Genomic DNA, 19,116 nt, shown 5'->3' with positions numbered 1-19,116 from the left:
CAATAAGAATTTACGCAAGTATGGGCTGTCACTCTACCTTCACAGTAGTAAACTCATTTGGTTTGTTCTAAACTGTAGCAAGACCACAAACCTGCAAGATGTGTCACATTGGTTGTCTATCTATCCGGGCATCGCTCAATCTTTCCAGTCGGTCCATTACTTGACACCAGTTAGCAAATACTGTCTATAATTTCCTTGGGTGTCAATATTGTCTAATAGACCACACCTACCAACAATTACACCTACGGTGGGATCCCATGTATGAGGACCACTGTTCATATGCACAATTCAGTTTGCGGGTACCAGGACACAAATGCTCACGTGATTGATTTAGACAGCATTTTCAAGACCTCCAAAGCGTTCATGAATCAGAATCAATATTTTTGACAACCTGGAACGCGGGAGGCGGTGCCTAGAGTGTGCTACTTTCACACGTGATCTCCGAGACATGTTGGACATGCGTAATAGCGTGATCACATTCGGTCTCTTGACACTCGCCGGTGTGTGACTCGGTTGTCGGACGGAACAAGCACTAGTCATGGGAGACAGCATGCGAGCAACGAAGTCGGGCATTGGCGCTGACATCCAGAAGAAGGTGAGACGCAGACGCTCTGTGAACGGCTCACGAGCCGCTCCGTGCGCTGCGCTGTATCTCACGTTTCTGTGGGAACGAGATTATAGACTGACAAGTAACTGACTGTCCTCGGGCCCGCCGCTCCCGTCTACGTGTTGGGGAGTAGAAGCGAAACCACGCTGCACAAATGGAGACCGTGTGGAGCGGAAGTGGCTCGTTGTGTGTCCGGGTTTGGAAGTATGTTTGCCATCTGTTGATTTAGTAAGGGGCCAGGAACGCGTCTGCGGTCACTTAGTCTCCCCGACTTCTCGTTAGGCGCAACCTTTCGTCGCTTCCGCTGTGCAGATTGGCGCAAAGTTGAGCGAGAACTGACCTTGTAAGGTCTGTAGAGAGGCTGGAAGAACGTACAACGAATACGTTCAGCCACTAGCAGACGCCGATTAGATGACGCATGCTCATTTGATTAGATCCCGTACGTATAGAAGTAGAAAACAGGATGGTGAAGAACGACGGTGATCCTGCCCACATCCGAGAGCATGCATCACCACGGTTTGTCCAGTTGTAGGTTTGGCCTAGAGTTTATCAGGCTTTACAGCCGCTTTTGTAATGCTAAACAACATTTCCTAGGCAATATTGGTTCGAAGAACAGCAATCTGCGTGCACAGTTTTTCTTTTGGTTTATGGTTTACAGTGTGAATGCTTGTACTGTAGTAACAATGTGCATGTATTACTTCAAGGGCATTTGAAACTGATAGAGAGAGTGAGAGAGAGCTACAAAATATTGTATACAGTCCAGTTGGGTGTATGAAATGTGATTTCATGATTGCAGACTGTGAGGTGAGGTAGTGGATATATCTGTTGGTTAGCTTTAGCACAGGAAATACCTAGTTTTGGCAGCCACGACCGAGTTGATATTTCTATAGTCTCTCTGAAGCTGAGACTGGATGTTGACTGGAGGAGATTGCAGGGTGGCTGCTACTGCAGATTAGTCCAGATCAATCAGAGCTAACACAAAACTTTAGGACTTTGCACAATTAAGTCAGCATTCTAATTTGATTTGTCGTCAATTTCCTGTGTCAATTTAGTTGTGTATTTTGAAACAACTTGTTATGACCTTCTAGTTGAAATATCCAAAAAGTTGTTTATGTCTTGTGGCTGCATTTCATTCTGTAAGAGTTCTAGTTTTAATAACTAGGGCAGGGACAGGGAAGTTGATATAGACTGTCACTCTACATATTCGTGTGTCTTATTTGTGTGTGTTTCAATTGTTTGCACTTCTGGTGCATCTGGAGTTTTTGTGTTTGGTCAGTCACTATACATGTCAACACATTTCATAGGTCTTAGTTTCAGTATAGATTCCGTATTGCAAGTTCTGGTCATTACTGGGTAGAGAAATGTTACCAGGAACAATTTACTGTGGTGGTGCAATTAACCGTTTTGTCCATTTGTTATTATTAATAATAATATTATTATTAATGACAACATGTTGTGAATTCCTGGAAGTACAGTAAACAGTGTTTTCTCTGAATTGTATGTGGGCACTGGATTGTTCTTGTGGAGCTTCGTTTTGGTAAGCGAGATGTGTTGATAGACTGAGAGCTTTCTGGTTAATCCCATGGTAGGCTTTGTGGATACTAGTAGGGGTGGCTTTAGTAATTATCAAAGACTCAAAGTATACCACAATTTTAAATTATGCTTTCTGTAAGGTGTGACATACTATTATGTGCTCATTTTGAGTTGCTAGACATCTGGACACTGGGAGCTCTAGGTGTTTTGTGAAGGCTGGGTAAACTGGACGGGTGCTTTATTTTTTCATGTATTCTTTACTGCTTTTATACCGACTGTTGTTAGATAGCTTTAGTTATATGCATGTGCAATGTGCAACAACAGTTGACTGGAAATGAGTATGGGACAATGATAAATTATAATAATATGGAATGTTTTGGTCGGTGATTGAGACCTATCGTGGATTGACTGCATTCTAGCCTCTTCATTGCAAGTCAACCACTTTCCATTATATACTAATTATTGACAAATGAAGTCAAAATCTTATCATGTGATTTGCTTGAACCATTACTGAGCTATTTGTGCAGAACTCACGATGCCTTAACAAATTGAATGTCTTTGTTACGACGATGAGTGACACTGTGACCTCAGCCTAGTCATGTGATGCACGAGAACTGCATTGAGGAGCGAGGTGAACGCCTTGGGACGAGGCTAACGATGGACCACAATTTGCAGATAGCAACGAGTTGTATTGTATTATAGAGGTGTTGCTTGCAGATGCCTGTTGTGTGGTATTGATGTATCAATAAGGGGTCATCCGTATTTATTGACATTTTACAAAAAACAAAAACTTTGGAGTGTTCTCCCCAGAAAACTTAAAAGGCAGAGCGGGGTACTCCATGCAGTGGGCGTTACTCAATGCCACGCCTACTTTGAGCAATGCTAGTGGCTTCATCAGTTGCCACTTTTTTCTTTCAACAATGCAGGTGTTCTTATCTTCGACGGCGTTGCTCTTGAAGAGTTGACAACTCAGTAGTTCTCTGCTACTCCGACATGACACGTGCACTTCGCTGACATGTATACCTACTTGCACGTGAACACAAGCTGAGAAAGCGTGGATAAGGGCTGCATGTACAAGTGTTGGTGTTCCGCACAATAATATCCCATTTACACTGGCACGTTCGAACGGGCCGAACCGTGCCAGCTGGGTGCTACCCAGTCTAATGTGCCAGTGTAAACGCGACCGAGCCAAGTTGGGAGTGGCCAGAGTGGGCTGACTCAGCCTGTTTGATTTGAGTGAGCTGACTTGGTGCAGTTCGGTCCCGTCGCGTAGTGTAAACGCGAGTAGGTTAGATGGCTCGGTCGAATATCGATAAGCATGCGCAGCAGTTGTATTATTCCCGGATATGGCGTGGTCTGACGACTAAAGTCTCTTAGTATCTGATTTTGTTGTGGGGAGACGAAGCCGTCCAGCGTCAGCTCATCATGTCACAAGCAGTAGCGCTGCTCGTTTTCTAGCGATTTCGAAACATGGCTCTTTTGCACGATAGCTGCAGTCTCTTGTGCCAGTTCACCCACCACACTCTATCTTTCGGTTTTTTAAACAAGAGCACACACAAAGCAACTCCTAGCATTCATGTTTTGTACATACAGTAGTAAGACACGTGACAGACATATGATTATAAAACACGCCTATCTGGCCTGTTTGCAACCTCTCAGTATAAGTTACACGCGTGCTGGTTCGGTCTACAATTCACACCCTGCCGGAATACTCGAATGTGCTGGCTGGTCCTCATTTGTCTTGTCAGTGTAAACGAGGTATTAGATGCAACCCGCTGTCTTAGTTAATTAATTAATAAACTTCGAGATCCTCATGATCAAGTCTTGGCATCTGGATGATCTACTTAACCTAAAAGCTTAATTGCTTAAAATAAGGCAGAGCGGCCTGCTCTGTTAAACGATCCTGGGGAGACCACTGCTTTGTTTTACTCAGACCCTTACCCCACCCCAAGAACGAACGGTTGATGTCCACACTTTCAATCTGTGTGACCTTAGCTATATAGATCTTAGAGACCATATGTACCTATATAGCTACCGTTACAGTACGATGTCTGGAGGTCTCATTGTCTGCCACGATGCTTCCGCCATCTTCTCATAGTCATGCATGGGTGTTGCGTATGTGGCAGGCCGAGCGACAGTAACTAGACAATCAATTCGATTATTGGTTTAGCTAGAGAAGATGGAGAACATGTAGTGTTGGGTGCCTTTTCTGTTGACTTTTCTGTTGACGTGTGTGTGTGTGTGTGTGTGTTTGTAGTGTTTATAGTTGGGTGTTGATACCATGATGGGTCTCGGGTGTTCTGCCCAGGATTTTCGGGGTGGTGGTAGGATATCAGCTGCATTAAGGGGCGTAGTTTATCAGGACGTCACTTACATAATCTTCACGTTCACTACAACAAAAAACAAATTTCCTCTAAAAATTAAGGCTAAATGCCTTCATGCCCTTTTTCATTCAGTTTATCCCTAGTAGACTCTACCACTACTAGCAACCCATCATTGCTTTCACTGATGCTGGAAGTCTTATCTGGCTCCAATCAATAACGTTTCTACGAGTAATACTTCAGTAAAGAGATCTTGACTGGACACGTCAACGATATTCGGGAACACCATGTTAGTGCCCTGAGTGCTAGATCGTATTATAGATCGTATCATAGCAGGGCAGGTCGGCCATGGTGTCACCATATGAACTAAGTGTTCACAGAATGCTCACCTTCCATTGCTCATCAGGTGGGAGCAAGTAAAACACTAGCTAATATGTAATGGTGGTTGGAATGTGCAGAGTGATGGTCGAGTGATGGTCGATGTTTGTCGAGTGATAGTTGGGCCAGACCACCTCTGACTACCATGGCCAGAACTCTGGGGTCTGCTGTATTTCTTGTAGCCTAGTAGTTTGGGTAGCATTTGAGGTAACAGTATAGGTAAATGAATCAATTACATAGTCTCTGACGTTAGTTATGTGAGACGTTGTACATGTGAGACGTTGTACATGTGAGACATTGTACATGTGAGACGTTGTACATGTATCATGTAGTAATGTGTAAGTAAAGTTTTGGGCTAAAGCTAATATAGTGGAGAAATATTGGACGTGTGGACACGTTTGTGAATAATGACAACTAATACTACGGACTGTTGTGGGGGTTAACTTGGCACTTGAAGCGTACAATTATGTGTTGTGGTACGTTGAACATGTGAAATTGTTGATCTGATCTTGAACTGTATGTATAGATGGAAGCAAAGTACGATGCTGCCCTCGAAGAGGGCACACCACAGAAAGTGATTGAGTGGGTGAATGCAGTCCTGGCAGGACATCACGATCCTTGCCCTGGTTTTCAAGCCGAGCAAGTCGCAGTGTATTTTAAGAATGGTGTGGCACTATGCAAGTCAGTTGATTGTGTGGTTGATATTAATGGTGGTCACCGGCAATCCGTTTTGGTGCGTTGTTAGGTTGATGAATCTGTTGACGGGCGGAAACAAGTTGAAATTTAATGAGAAATCTTCTCAGAGATTTGTTTGTGTAATGACGTGCAGATCGTTATCTTTGCTGTTGTGTTGCATGTAAGAGTGGCTTTTGTTTGGACGTAGATGGGGCAGATAGAAAATTTCGTGAAGGCTGCAGAATCGGAATTCGGTATGAAGAATACTGAAACGTTTCAGGCGAACGATCTTTTTGAGGGTCTCAAAGGCAACATGATAAATGTGAGCTAATTCAGTGTATGAACCAGTGTGTGTGTGTGTGTGTGTGTGTGTGTGTGTGTGTGTGTGTGTGTGTGTGTGTGTGTGTGTGTGTGTGTGTGTGTGTGCGTGCGTGTGTGCGTGCATGTGTGTGTGTGTGTGTGTGTGTGTGTGTGCACATGCGTGCATGTTTGGGTGTGCGTGTGTGTGTACTTTGAATGCCGTGCCCTAATTGTTTACTACGCTATACCTGAAATTTGGTTGTCTGTGCATGGATGCAATTTTCAGTCAGTCACCATTATCATTACGGTAGTGACCAAAGTACAAGTGATCATGGTATGGTATGCGGTAGTCCTCTTGTGTTAATTGGTGTTTACTTCATCTTACAAAAAAAATTAGAACACATCCAATCACTGGCGGGTATGAGATACGGAGGCTTTGAGAACAGCCAGGAGCTCTTATGCATGCATTAGTCATCTTTTCGTATAGATGCCTTCAAGAAAGCAAAGATGCCACAAGCGCCTCAAAGCGGCCATCAGCAACCAAAGTGTGCTCAAGTCAGCCGTAAGCATGTGATAATTCACAAGTTTTTATATTATCAAATTATCACATATTGTGACGTCATCACATTGCATGTTATGACATCATACAAGTTGTGATGTCAGTTGAAGTCCTCTGTTAATGCCCCCTGAACTGAGTCTGTTCATTACCTACTGACAATGTGTAGAACCAAAGTAGGAACACATCCTTGTGCTGTCTAGTCTTGTTATTGGTATGGTACAAATGGTAACTATGGAAGGTATCGATACTCATACACTGGTTTTGTTAGAGAAATTAATTGTTAGTTAGAACATACAGTAGTAGTAGTGGACGCTATTGTTTACGTTATTCTATTGTGTATATAAAGCTTGTGTGTATTCACGCAGGTTGTCAACTCTCTTCATGAGCTGGGTTTGAGATCAAACCAACGAGGATTCTCGCCACGTTACGCAGGAGCTGGCAAGATGGCCGAACAAAATGTGCGAGGATTTACCGACGAGGAAATCAAGAAAGCATCGGCTCAAGCTATCTCGAAAGTTTCTTCGGGCTCTCACGGTGGGGCCACTCAATCTGGGATGTCATTTGGCACAACCCGAAAGATATGAAGATTTACTGAATTATCAAACTTGAATTAGATGTCTCTGCTATGATGTCAGGCACTCTGTTGTAGCTTGTTGATAGGGAACTTGTTCATGATGATTATAACTAACGATGAAATGACAGGAGTTGCATGTTGTGAAAGTGTTTTACTATTGTGTAGCAGCTTGATCGATTGCTAGTGATTGTTAGTTGAAAGTGTTTTGGCAGTTAATGTAAGGAACTAGTTGTTCTTTGCTCTAGAATTTGGCGACTCTAACACGAACAACCTGCTTATGCATATACATGCTATCAGTGTCTTCTGTATGGACATAGTCCATGTGTGGACTTGTGCCCAATCCTCCTGTGCGCTAGCCTCGGCTTCCCAACTTGCTTAGCGTTGTGGTTTTTCGGTCTGGGGGCCGAGGCTACATATATGAATGTGCACACGTGACAGCTAGCGCACGTGTTGTGGCAAACTAACGCGAATAAGTACGTACTGGGCACGACTGTAGGGTATCATTCGATAAAGTGCACATGCACACATATCTAACTAGTCAATGACGGATCTATAGTAGTAGTTCTTTGTGTCTTGAATCACTAGAACAAACTCAAGTACGATTGCAGCTAGTTAATACGGGACCTACGATTACACTGTTTCCGTGGAAACATTGTCGGGGACGCTCGGATGGCGGCGCAGGCAACCTCCGGAGTCGCAGGCGATCAGTCAGTCGACGCTGGAGCTACTCAAACGGGAGAAGGCGAACTGACAGCAACTCCACAGGTTCCAGAAGACATCAAGCCTCTCTTCTTCACGACCACCACCCAGCAGATATTTGAATGCACTGTGGACACAGACGTAACGAGAGAAAATCCTTGGAAATTGATAAAGAAGGAGAAGATCTTGGAAGACTTTAAAATGCGTGCTGCCATATCAGATTTTCATCCCGCCAAGCAAATTATTCTAGTAAGTGCTTGAGTCTAATGTACATGTACGGAGGGCATAATTTACTTTTTCTTCTTTGCATAGCAGTATTGCTACACTAGAAAGGTCACATGCACTACACATTGCATGATTGTTTGTTATTTAGTTGGTGTTGACGTCTACATTAGCTGCTATACACAGAAGTGCGACTACACTGTTACTTACTGTGTTCCTTTTTTTACCTTGTTAGGTAGTTACATTGGAAGTCTCAATAGCTATGTTGTTTCAATTTTCTGTTTTTGTTGCCATCCCTTCTGCTAATGAGATGAGAGGTGTTCTGCTAATGTACTTTACTAAATTAGTTTCATGTAGGGCACAGCATGATCACTCAAGTAGAGATGGTTCATAATTGAATAAAGATATAATAGTATATACAATATATAATAGTATATACAATATATAATAGTATATACAATATATAGTAGTATATACAATATATAATAGTATATACAATATATAATAGTATATACAATATATACAAGAACATAACAATAACCAATGCCTACATGAGGTTTTTAGTTAGACTCCTACTGTACTTGGATGTGACATTCTGATTCTGCATCGCAGTTTATGCGACACATACCTGACTTTTTTTTGCAACATACAAAAATTGACTCGAAAACTGCGATGCTATACCGGATAAATTATGCCCTGGTACTGTACACGATTCTTTTTTAATTAAACAATATGACTAGATTATTAGAATAGTTGTTTTACAATGTTTCTTTTATTTAATAAATGTAATTGTCAAGCTCTAATTAATATCAATGCCATACTTTATAAGAATAAGAGGAACTTATTATTTTGTAATTATTATTAATTATTACTACTGTTGTTGTTATTGTTGTTGTTGGTTTTGAATCACTTGCAGCTGCTGTGCAAACACCCGTAGTCAGTTAGTACACCATTCTAAGAGTGATGTGATCTGTTGTTTTTTATTTCAATATTTTCTGTTCAATATTGCTAATGAGATCTTGATTGTAGAATTACCCAGCAGAAGAATTGTTGGTAGTGTACGATGATGCATATCAATACGGTCAAAATTTCTATTTGTGCATCAGCGAAGAAGCCAAAGAACGAGTTATGAATGTAAGCATATGACTTAATTAAGGTATGACAGTTGTAATTAAACTACAGAAAAAACATCAAGCAAACTCTTAATTTGAATTCATTGATGTGAACAGACGACAGCAATTGCATGTTAACTAACAGACATTCCAACAAATAGATATTTATCTGTTGCTACTAAGATTGTTCAGCTGACTGCATTAACAAGAATTGAGATTTTTGTAAAATAGCAAAACAAAGCATGCCATTAAAATGCTATAGACTGACTGGATGTATTGTATTATATAGCAACACATGCCTACAAACACACAGTTATCTGAATTTTTAGTAATGACATGTGTTATCATGTAATAATTGATATGAATGGTTTTCTGTTTGGTATAGCCTCCTGTGGAAGAGGGAAAGGAAGAAGGAGGTGTGGACGAGGCTGAAGAGGAAGCACCGTTACAACCACCAGTTTCAGAGCGACCAATAAAGCCATGGATTTCACTCGGAAGTGAGAAAGAGATAGAAGAAGAGCGAACTGTGGACAACAGACCACTGGTGAGACAACAAAGTGATTACAAGTAACAAATATGGTTGTGTGCACGCTCACGCACACACACACACGCACACACACACACACACACACACACACACACATTTATGTACACGTTTTATGTATTACAATTTTGATTGCTTTTTGTCGTTTAGGTTTCATACATCTTTTCAAGAAGACGAAAACACTTTGGTCACCCAGTACTGTTTACAGACATGAACGCTAGTAACCATCGTGAACAATATGTTGAGTACCTATCATACGAGGAGCACAACTATGACTTGCAACGATTAGAGAAAGACATAGGCGTACAGGTCAGTCAGCATGTTGACTCTGCATGTGAGAACAATCTATAGGCTTTGAAATAGATTTGTTAAATTGATGTAGAATTATACAGTTGATATCAATTATGTAGTAAGTGAACTTTGGTTAGAAGTTTTATTATTCTGTTATGTAGATCAAGTATTGTGCTTTTCACATTTTGTTAGTACTAAGTATGTTTACTTCTTAACAACAGAGTTTTGTTGGATATTTAACCAAATTCTTGTATCATAATTTCTGTACATTGTGACTGATTTTGTGTGCATTTATCAAGCAAACAAAATGGAGTCTGTGGACCATGGCTACACATCCTGCAGTTGACACACACACACACACACACACACACACACACACACACACACACACACACACACACACACACACACACACACGTGCACACACACACACACACACTTTGTTATAGATTTCTGTAGCTACAGAAAGCAATATTTGTTCTTAAGGCTGATTCACACTGAGCACGTAACGTAACATAACGTAACGTAAGGTGACTTTATACGTTATGCAAGATCATTCACACTGGCAAATTTTTGTTGCCGTAACATACCATATGGACTTTTGTAATGTAACGTAAGATGTTGATGGATTCAACTTTTCCCGGTTGACGTAAGCAATTATCCAATCATGGAGCAGTGCGCGGGTGTCTCTTTTCAGGATGTGCATTTTACTGCTGTGAGATGGATACCGATGACCGGCTCTGCTTAGTGACCTTGTATGCGAGTATCCGTGTTTGTACGACGTCAAAAGAACGGATTTCAAGAGCGCTTTGTTAAAAGAGAATGGTTGGAAAGCTATTATTGTCGCAGCCTTGGAAAGGACAAGTCAATGTTTGACTTTCTCAAACTGGACGTCACATGTAGACAACCATTAAAAGTTTACTTTTTGTGACGGAAGCTTTTGTGTTTGTGATGTCATGTACAGGACACTGAACAGATGTGAGGAGCTCAATGTGAATGCTCTAGAAATGGCGTGTTACGTTATGTTAAGTTACGTAGATTGCGGTACGTTGATAAAATACGTTACTTTACGTTACGTGCTCAGTGTGAATCAGCCTTTAGTAATCTGACATCTTATGTCTTGTACATACGTATATAGGAGTGCTTGTTAAACTTGCAGTACGTTATTGTTTTAGAACTTCGGATTCTGCATATTCTGCAAATTGTCGGTCTTGTGTTACTGCTTGTTTTTGTACTATTTGATCGCCCTGGATTAAAGCTGCTTGTACATTTGTATCTTACACACTTTGCTTATTGGCGATTGAGTGGCTGGTAAGTTCTGTAAACGTGTTGTTTCTGTTTGTAATTACAGGCTGTGGTTGAAGTGACTGAAAATTACAGCCAGACAACATGGTCAGTCAACTGTCATCTGTATTTAGGTTACATGTTTGTATCCACTGTTTTTAATTAACTTAATGGCGTGTGACTGACGTCGCATGTTATGCACACGAACTCAGTGGGAAATCAGTTCAATATCAAATCCTTTCAGATCGAGTCTGGTTTATATGTGTGAACTGTTTATAATAATAGTTTTTGGAAACATTCGAACTTGACTAAATGTCTAGCTAATAGGAATATGTTTTGAAAGAATTTAATGTTTGTCTCAGGCCAGGAATAGAAGTGAATGCTTGAGGTTTGATGATGAACTATGATATTGAACTACCGTATAAGATGAAACATTGGCGGGAATTTATATTGGCGATTTGCTAAGAAATTGATGGACAAAGCACCTTTACAGATTTTATTTTGGCAGTTGGACATCGTTGTTTGATAACTGATATATGTCTTACCATAAGTGGTCATGGAGGAGTTTGTGATTGACAACTGTGTTTGTGGCTCACATTTCCCTAACTTACTGGTCTCCAACAGGCAACTACTGCCTAGTCAGTGCAAAGAACAGGATTCTCGTGAACGTGACAGTCCAGCTTCATCCATAGCCTCACGGCCTCATGCATTGGCACAGACGGCAAGCAGGGATTACCTACCATCTTGTGGCCTTATCCGTGTGATGTACAACCACGTCACCATATACTGCCTGATTCACGTGGGTGATGACGTCAACATATCCTGATGGCCAAATTAATGGCGGATTTTATATTGGCGCTCGCTGAAAAATCCGCCAAAATAAATTCCCCACCAATATTTCATCTTATACGTTAAATGGTTTCTATGATGCGAGGATGTACATGGTCTTTGATGCATAGTCTGTTGGAGGATGGTAGGTGCTGGCCTAGAGATCTTTGTAGCAGGCTTTCTTGTTGAAGCTACTTTCTGTTTTGACTTGACTATTTATTTATTGTGTGTGGTAATCATAATAATTGTCTGTTTCAACTTTGTATCTTCTTATGTTTTACTGTCCATGTATTCTTGTTTATGTTGGCTTTCAGTCTACCTTTCTTTTGCACCGGGTGTTTACCATTGATCTGAATAGGGAATATATCGATATACATACACAGGATACAAGTCAATACTATGCAACACACCCGACTTGAAATTGTGTGCACAGACTGTGACATGTTTATATTTGGGTGAAATTGAGTGCTAGATTTCAATGGTTGATCGGGTTTTATTGGGCAAGGGAGAGGGTTTGTGTGGTTCTAAAAGAGTATAATGGTATGTCATCGAAGTAGGATGAGCCAACAAGTACACATCTGAAACTTGTTTTACTGTAGTCTTCATTTCGGCTTTAACACATGCAGTTCAAGTTTGGTAACAGCAGTTCCTTATTTATAGCTTATACTTTAATGTTTTAGTGATGTTTATGAAGGTTTTTTCTTTAGGGCTGTGCCACGAAATGCATCAACCCAGTATGCTCCACGTGTGATGACCAATTCAGACATGCAGAAGGCAATGGAATCGGAGGAAGTTCTAAGCCTTTGTCAGTCTGTCCTGCAAAGGTCCGATATCATGATTTGTTATGCAAGAGTTGGTTGTTTACTGTTTACTTGTTATTTGAAATTTTGGTAATTTATGTTTATTTGATTGGTAAAATAAATATGGTTAATTGTTTAATAGTCAATCAATTAACTACTACACTTGATTCAAATAGTAATTAATTAATTAAATAAATTTGCCACAGAAATTGTATATACTCACTGTAGATAGTTGTGGGTGACAGTCAGTGTAATTTTTGCTTGTTTTTTCTTTATTGTACCGTATTTTTCCTAATACAACTCCTAATTTTTGGAATGGTCCCTAGACTGGGTTTGTATTAGAAGGTGGGAAATAATTGGAAGGTTGACTTTTATTTTTCCAAACGTCATACATCATTACAATGAACATTATGACTCAAAACACATACTGTACATACTAAAAGATGTTATTGAGTTACTGAGCTACCACTAAACAGCAGCATGTGCGTTTATTGCCCGAGACTCGGATATCCAGGCTAAGGGTATAGTAGTCGTCTGACCAAGACCGTACAACCGTATTTATACTCGATTAGCACAGATGCAAATGAAGCTATTCTGACCAATAGACAAGAAGTGGTGTCATTACTAACCAATAGGTGAACGCGATGTCATCATAAGGCTCCATCTCTCTTTGTTTGGTAGCTGCTAGCGAGAATTTGGCCATCGTGCGTCCATCCTGTACATGGTGTTTAGTCCTTTGCTTTACATAAGAGATTTAGCACATAGAAACAACGCCTAGTCTACATTTACACGTACCTGTTTTTCCATCAACAGCCCAGCATCTAGCTAGAGAGAGAAGGTGCTGGATTCAGGCGCCATGCGGTACGTGTAGCTGTACCTGACTTGTAACATTTGCTTGTTGCACAGTGTTTCTTCATAGTGGTTCTGTGGTCTGACAGCTTGCATTTTTGGTTTGCATGGGCTGAGCAGGTGTGGTGTTGTTGCAAAAATCACTAGTGTCGTCTTCAACAGAAATTTGGCACTCCACGGGAACTTGCATAGGGGAACGTGCATTGTCCATGACAGCGCGTTTGTTTGTCGGACGAAGTGATTGACCTGTAAATATGCAAGTCTGGAGATGTGGCGTTGCATCTTTGTTTAGCTAGACGAATGCATTCGAAACCTTAGCTGAGACAAGTGGGTTGGGCTAATACCTCAGTATGCAAAACATTATCACGTGATGAGATATGTGATTACATACATAGGCCAACGGTTTAGCACTGTAAGGTGCTTCTCTATTTTTTAAGACATGAGCATATCTATCTATTAATTGAAATGAGCCCCTGACTGTGTATATTAGAAGGTGGGAAATCATTATTGGAGGATGCATTTATATTAGAAGAAATACGTAACAGTGTTTCTTTTGTTTGGTTATGATGAGCAATAGTATAAAATTTGTTTTAAATCAATTCTGTGATGGAAATTACAAACTCTTGTGGTTGCCAAATATCAGTACATGTATAAGCACAATACAGTAGAGTAGATGCTGCACAATTAATAGTTGCTGCAGTTTTGTTGTGTACTAAGTATGGAGTATGGATACTTAACATCCCATTGCTCTTGTTGTCTTGCTTTAGTGTTGAATCAGCTCTCCAGCAGAATGTAATCATGGACGTTTTTGCTGACGATTTTCAACAGCTGGCAGACGAGGAAACGACATTTAGTAGTAAATCAGACAGTTCACTGAAGGAATATCAATCATTTACAGACCTACAATTCAGCAAGGACAAAACCATCACATGCATCGAGTGGCATCCAACAGTAAAAGGTAAAAATATGTTGTCAAGCAGTAACATATTGATGTATAATGTTTATTGGGCATGCGCACGCGTGCGAGTGTGTGTGTGTATGCATGTGCATGTGTGGATGCATGCATGCATGCGTGTGTGTGTGTGTGTGTGTGTGTGTGTGTGTGGGTGTGGGTGTCATGCATGTTGTATATTACACTCATTTTGTGTAGGCGTTGTTGCCGTGTCTTGTGCTGAACGATTGTCATTCGATGAAAGAATCAATCAGTCGTCATATCTCATCACACAACCATCTCTCGTTCTGATCTGGAGTTTTACCGACCCCATACACCCACAAGTGAGGCGAGCCGACTCACCACCCTTTACCACATTTGTTCAGCATTTTTACTTCTATTCAGATCATGTTGGAGGCACCCGACGACATCTTCATATTCAAGTTCAATCCTACTAATCCCAACTACATTGCAGGCGGTTGTCTTAACGGACAGGTAATACGTCGGATGCCCGTTTGTGTCACGTTGTTCACGATTAGTGCTATTAAACGTATCTAAAGTATGTTTTTAAGACATACCTACATGTTGTCGTCATTTGATTGATACAATCAAATTAGTTGATATTTATTTGCTTATTGTGTGTCATGTCGGTGCGCTCTGATCTTTTCAATCATGTAATTAGTCGATTTTATTCTGCTGGAATATTTTTGCATACAACTTGTGCAGTACGTACATTTTGTACTTCTGATGCAAGGGCGGCGGAAGCTTCTATAGATTGGGGGGCCAACAGGCTGCTGCCATTTTGATTTTAACTGAAAATGGTATGTTGGTTTGTCATTGATTAATCTGTGACCGAAGTAGCCAGAGCAGCATGCACACAAATGATCACAACAACGTGTATCAAGTGAGTCAACTGCAACACCATCTAATATTATTTCTACTTGCAGTATTATTTCTACAGTGTATATTGTACGCAACGCAGAAGAGGCTGAATATGAAAACTTTGCATGTGCAATGAGCCATTGACGACACCAATGTTGGTACCCCAGATTCTGTCCAAACCCGATGCAATTATGTAGCATCCAGTATGGGACGGGCGATTGCCCCAATGCCCCTGTTTCCACCACCCCTGTGATGTATAAACACGGTCACGTGTTAGAGACACCCAGACTCTATTTTGAGCTGCTGTTAGACGTGTTGCATAGATCTGTATAGATGTAAGCATCGTTTTTCTTGATATTGATGTGTTTTGTGGTGTGTGTTCTCATAGGTCGTGCTGTGGGATATTTCGGCTCACGAGGATCGTCTTCGTAGTCAAAAAGAGAGCGGACACAGCGACAAGAGCAAGACAGCTGTACGTTCTGTTTGTGTTTGGTTGGTGAAAGTTTGTGTTTATGTGAGTGTCTTATGGTTGCGGTAGACATTGTTGGATGACGAGAAGCCTGAACATGCTCCGATCATTCGCTATTGTGCTGTTTCCAGTATCGAGCACGGGCACACTATGTGTATTGAAGATCTTCAATGGCTTCCTGATCACATGGAGGTACATCCCCATACCGTCAAGGGCTGTGTGTGTGTGTGTGTGTGTGTGTGTGTGTGTGTGTGTGTGTGTGTGTGTGTGTGTGTTTGTGTGTGTGTGTGTGTGTGTGTGTGTGTGTGTGTGTGTGTGTGTGTGTGCATGTGTGCGTGTGTGTGCATGTGCACGCATGCGTGTGTGTGTGTTCGCGTGTGCGTGTGCATGTGTTTTCATGCATGTAAATGTGAGTGTTTTTGTTTCCTCTTCTTTAGCTGACTAGAATGGGGGACGTTTTGGAGAACCAACAAAACTACTGCAATCAGCTTATGACATGTGCAACAGATGGGTACATAAATGCAATACACAATGTACATTTACAAGTATGTTAACTTTCTTACTTAGACATGTTATGATTTGGGACACTCGTCCCCTCCAAAGAAAAAGAATGAAAAGGAGCCTGTCAATGTGCGTCCCCTCCACCCAGCATCAGTACCAACAACTTTCAAATATCTAGACCTCGTTTGGAGGCCAATGATTAAGGTTAAAGCATTTTAGTGTTGATAGTTGGTGGTTGATTGACATTCTTTCTGATTTCAGATTCCATTACCAAAAGGTCGGGGCAATGCAGAATTCCCTGCAGTGAGTTTCAGTATACGAGAGAGGCAGCAGGGACCACTGTGGGGATTGAAAGGTCATTTGATTATTCGCTGGGTTATTTATTGTTAGTAATCAAACATCAGCCTGACAGACAACACATTGACAGATGGGAAAACGAATAGACGGATGGATGAAGTAGACAGACGAAGTGAAGGATATTGGTGTGTGTGTGTGTGTGTGTGTGTGTGTGTGCCACAATTTGACACTTTCCTAACTTTGATCTTCACTAATAATACTTATGACGTTACGTATGTGTCAACACACAAATTTGGATTCTCTTGCAGTAAGAGTTGCTGCCAGTACCAGCAGCATCAAAACATTCCCTGCAAAGCAGCCAGAGAAAATAGCTGAAGAGCCAGAGAAACCAGGAGAGAAGTCGACTTCCGAGGTTACGCCACTGGATCATGTCAGCACAAAGTTCTATGTTGGCACTGAGGTACAACAATATGTACATGAACATGTACTAGGCATGTGTTTGTCCACATGTTTTTGTACAGTCTGTTTCCCTTTTACTCTCCTCCTCCTCCTCCTCAGTCTCCACTCATTTGTTGGTCTATCTTGTCTGTTTTCTATGGCATGTTTTGTCATCACTACACACTGAATTACAATTATTTTATGAAACCGACTAGGATGGTGAAGTTGTGTATATCAGTTGGAAAATGGAAAAAGATCCCGAGTCGGGTCAACCAGTAGGTGGGTCCATGGGAGCCATGGGAGACGTTTCATGTGAGAATGTGTGTAATGCCAATCAATGCCTTGTTACCTCCAGCATCTCAACCCCTACATTCAATGTCCCCTCACTGTGGAACGGTTCGCTGTGTTCAACGTTCACCATTCTTCAACGACATCTTGTTGACTGTTGGAGGATGGGATTTCTGTATCTGGAAAGAAGGCGTAAATGTAAGCTGCATATTGCACATTTAGAATCCATGTTTAATTAAATGCAGTTCGAGCTAATGATGTCTGTACATAGAATGGTCCCCTTCTGAAATCAACATCAGCTCCCGTGCAACTGACTGGTGGTCACTGGAGTCCATCTAGAGCAGGTTAGCAATGCTCCCTAGTGGTTTGATACAATAATGAAATCAGACACTGAACGGATGAGAGGGAGAAGGGGCAAGATGAAGTAGTGACAGACCAAGAAATTGACTGACCAATAAACAGCCGAGGAGACACATATAAGCAAGCAGATTCTGATACAGAGACAGATGGAATTTGAAATAGAAAGTGATGTATGAATAATTAAAGCAAGCACATGTATGACGACAATAGGGTTGACAGAGAACTATCACAAGTACACAGTATTAAAAAACTTTGTCTCTGCAGGTGTCTTCTTCATTGCTCGAGCTGATGGAAACATTGAGGTGTGGGACTTCTTAGACAGGTAATGATAGTCATTACAGAAAACACACATGCACACACCAACTTTCTACATTCTGTTAGATCACATGAACCATCAAAGATGCAAAATGTCAGTGCCGCTTCAATCACATCCATCTATCCATTCCAGTTATCAGGTGTGAAGGCGACGAGTGTGTATATGTTGTTCAATAATAAATATGCTGTGAGTTTATTTGGCAACCTGTAGCAAAGCAGCAGTTACTCGCTGTTGGCGATCGCTTGGGGACATTACACATTGTTGAAATACCGTGGAGTTACAGACATGCTGCATCAAGCGAGGTAATTGCAGGCAACCACACCTAGACTGCTGTATTGTCCGATATGTTAACACCATCCATCATCCTATTGTAATCTGATTTAGCCATACAATTTGACTTTTGGTATCCCCACTTGCAACAAATTTAATGCATTAGGTTTCATCTGTGGAGGGATTTTTCGACCGAGAGGTAAAGCGGCTGCAGTATTTTGACGAGAGAGCAAGGAACCGGAATATCCGCCAACCTGACGTTGCTATAGTGGTAAGTTGTAACTGATTATTATTCTGACTGTTGCTGTGAGATCTTTCTGTCCTCTGTAGTCGGCTGGCGATGAGAAAGAAGCAGCTCAGAAGGTGGTCCCGCAAACCTGTCATCATCGTGTTGATACTGACAGTTTGTTTACCATAGGAATATGATGCATATTTGGAAACGGAACATAAACTGCTTGTTCAGCTGGGTTTGCGTGAAGAAAAACCTGATGATTAGAGTTGTCGACACTAACTACATACACACATGGGTATGAAGGTGATTCTGGTACTTGCTGTAAATTGGCATAGGTGGGTGACTTGTCACTCCATCTTTGCAAGCCTTTATGATGTCTCGTTGTTTGAGGCTTATATATACATTTGTAGAGTCTAAGATATTAAAGTTGACAGGGGACCGAAGGAATGTATATGATAGCTAATACATGTATTGGCAAACTCACGACATGTTCACACATACCAAGGCTAGAGTACATCAAATCTGTTCCCTCCTGTGTGTGTTGACACATCAACAC

General features: G+C 41.2%; 2 protein-coding genes across 2 annotated transcripts; both read left to right on the top strand.

Annotated features, from left to right (window-relative positions):
• Window positions 1-466: 466 nt before the first annotated feature.
• On the top strand, window positions 467-7,194 carry LOC134185770 (transgelin-3-like). Its single transcript, XM_062653641.1, has 5 exons — window positions 467-595; window positions 5,366-5,520; window positions 5,585-5,654; window positions 5,723-5,836; window positions 6,739-7,194. The coding sequence occupies exons 1-5, from the start codon at window positions 539-541 to the stop codon at window positions 6,955-6,957; spliced, it is 615 nt and encodes a 204-aa protein (XP_062509625.1). The 5' UTR covers window positions 467-538; the 3' UTR covers window positions 6,958-7,194.
• A 410-nt stretch (window positions 7,195-7,604) lies between these two features.
• On the top strand, window positions 7,605-19,036 carry LOC134185567 (dynein axonemal intermediate chain 3-like). Its single transcript, XM_062653381.1, is given in 25 exon segments — window positions 7,605-7,895; window positions 8,898-9,002; window positions 9,366-9,524; window positions 9,675-9,833; window positions 11,167-11,207; window positions 12,635-12,751; window positions 14,344-14,534; window positions 14,727-14,851; window positions 14,913-15,002; window positions 15,778-15,861; window positions 15,928-16,050; window positions 16,296-16,369; window positions 16,426-16,523; window positions 16,526-16,563; window positions 16,621-16,714; window positions 16,965-17,116; window positions 17,310-17,373; window positions 17,450-17,580; window positions 17,654-17,726; window positions 18,007-18,064; window positions 18,124-18,197; window positions 18,269-18,360; window positions 18,495-18,599; window positions 18,659-18,691; window positions 18,747-19,036. Coding segments are annotated over 25 exon segments (2,637 nt in total). The 5' UTR covers window positions 7,605-7,616; the 3' UTR covers window positions 18,825-19,036.
• Window positions 19,037-19,116: the final 80 nt, after the last annotated feature.

The sequence above is a fragment of the Corticium candelabrum genome, chromosome 10 (assembly GCF_963422355.1).
Source record: "Corticium candelabrum chromosome 10, ooCorCand1.1, whole genome shotgun sequence".
Taxonomy (NCBI): domain Eukaryota; kingdom Metazoa; phylum Porifera; class Homoscleromorpha; order Homosclerophorida; family Plakinidae; genus Corticium; species Corticium candelabrum.
Note: the sequence above shows the minus strand (reverse complement) of the source record. Positions and strands in the feature narration are given on the sequence as shown.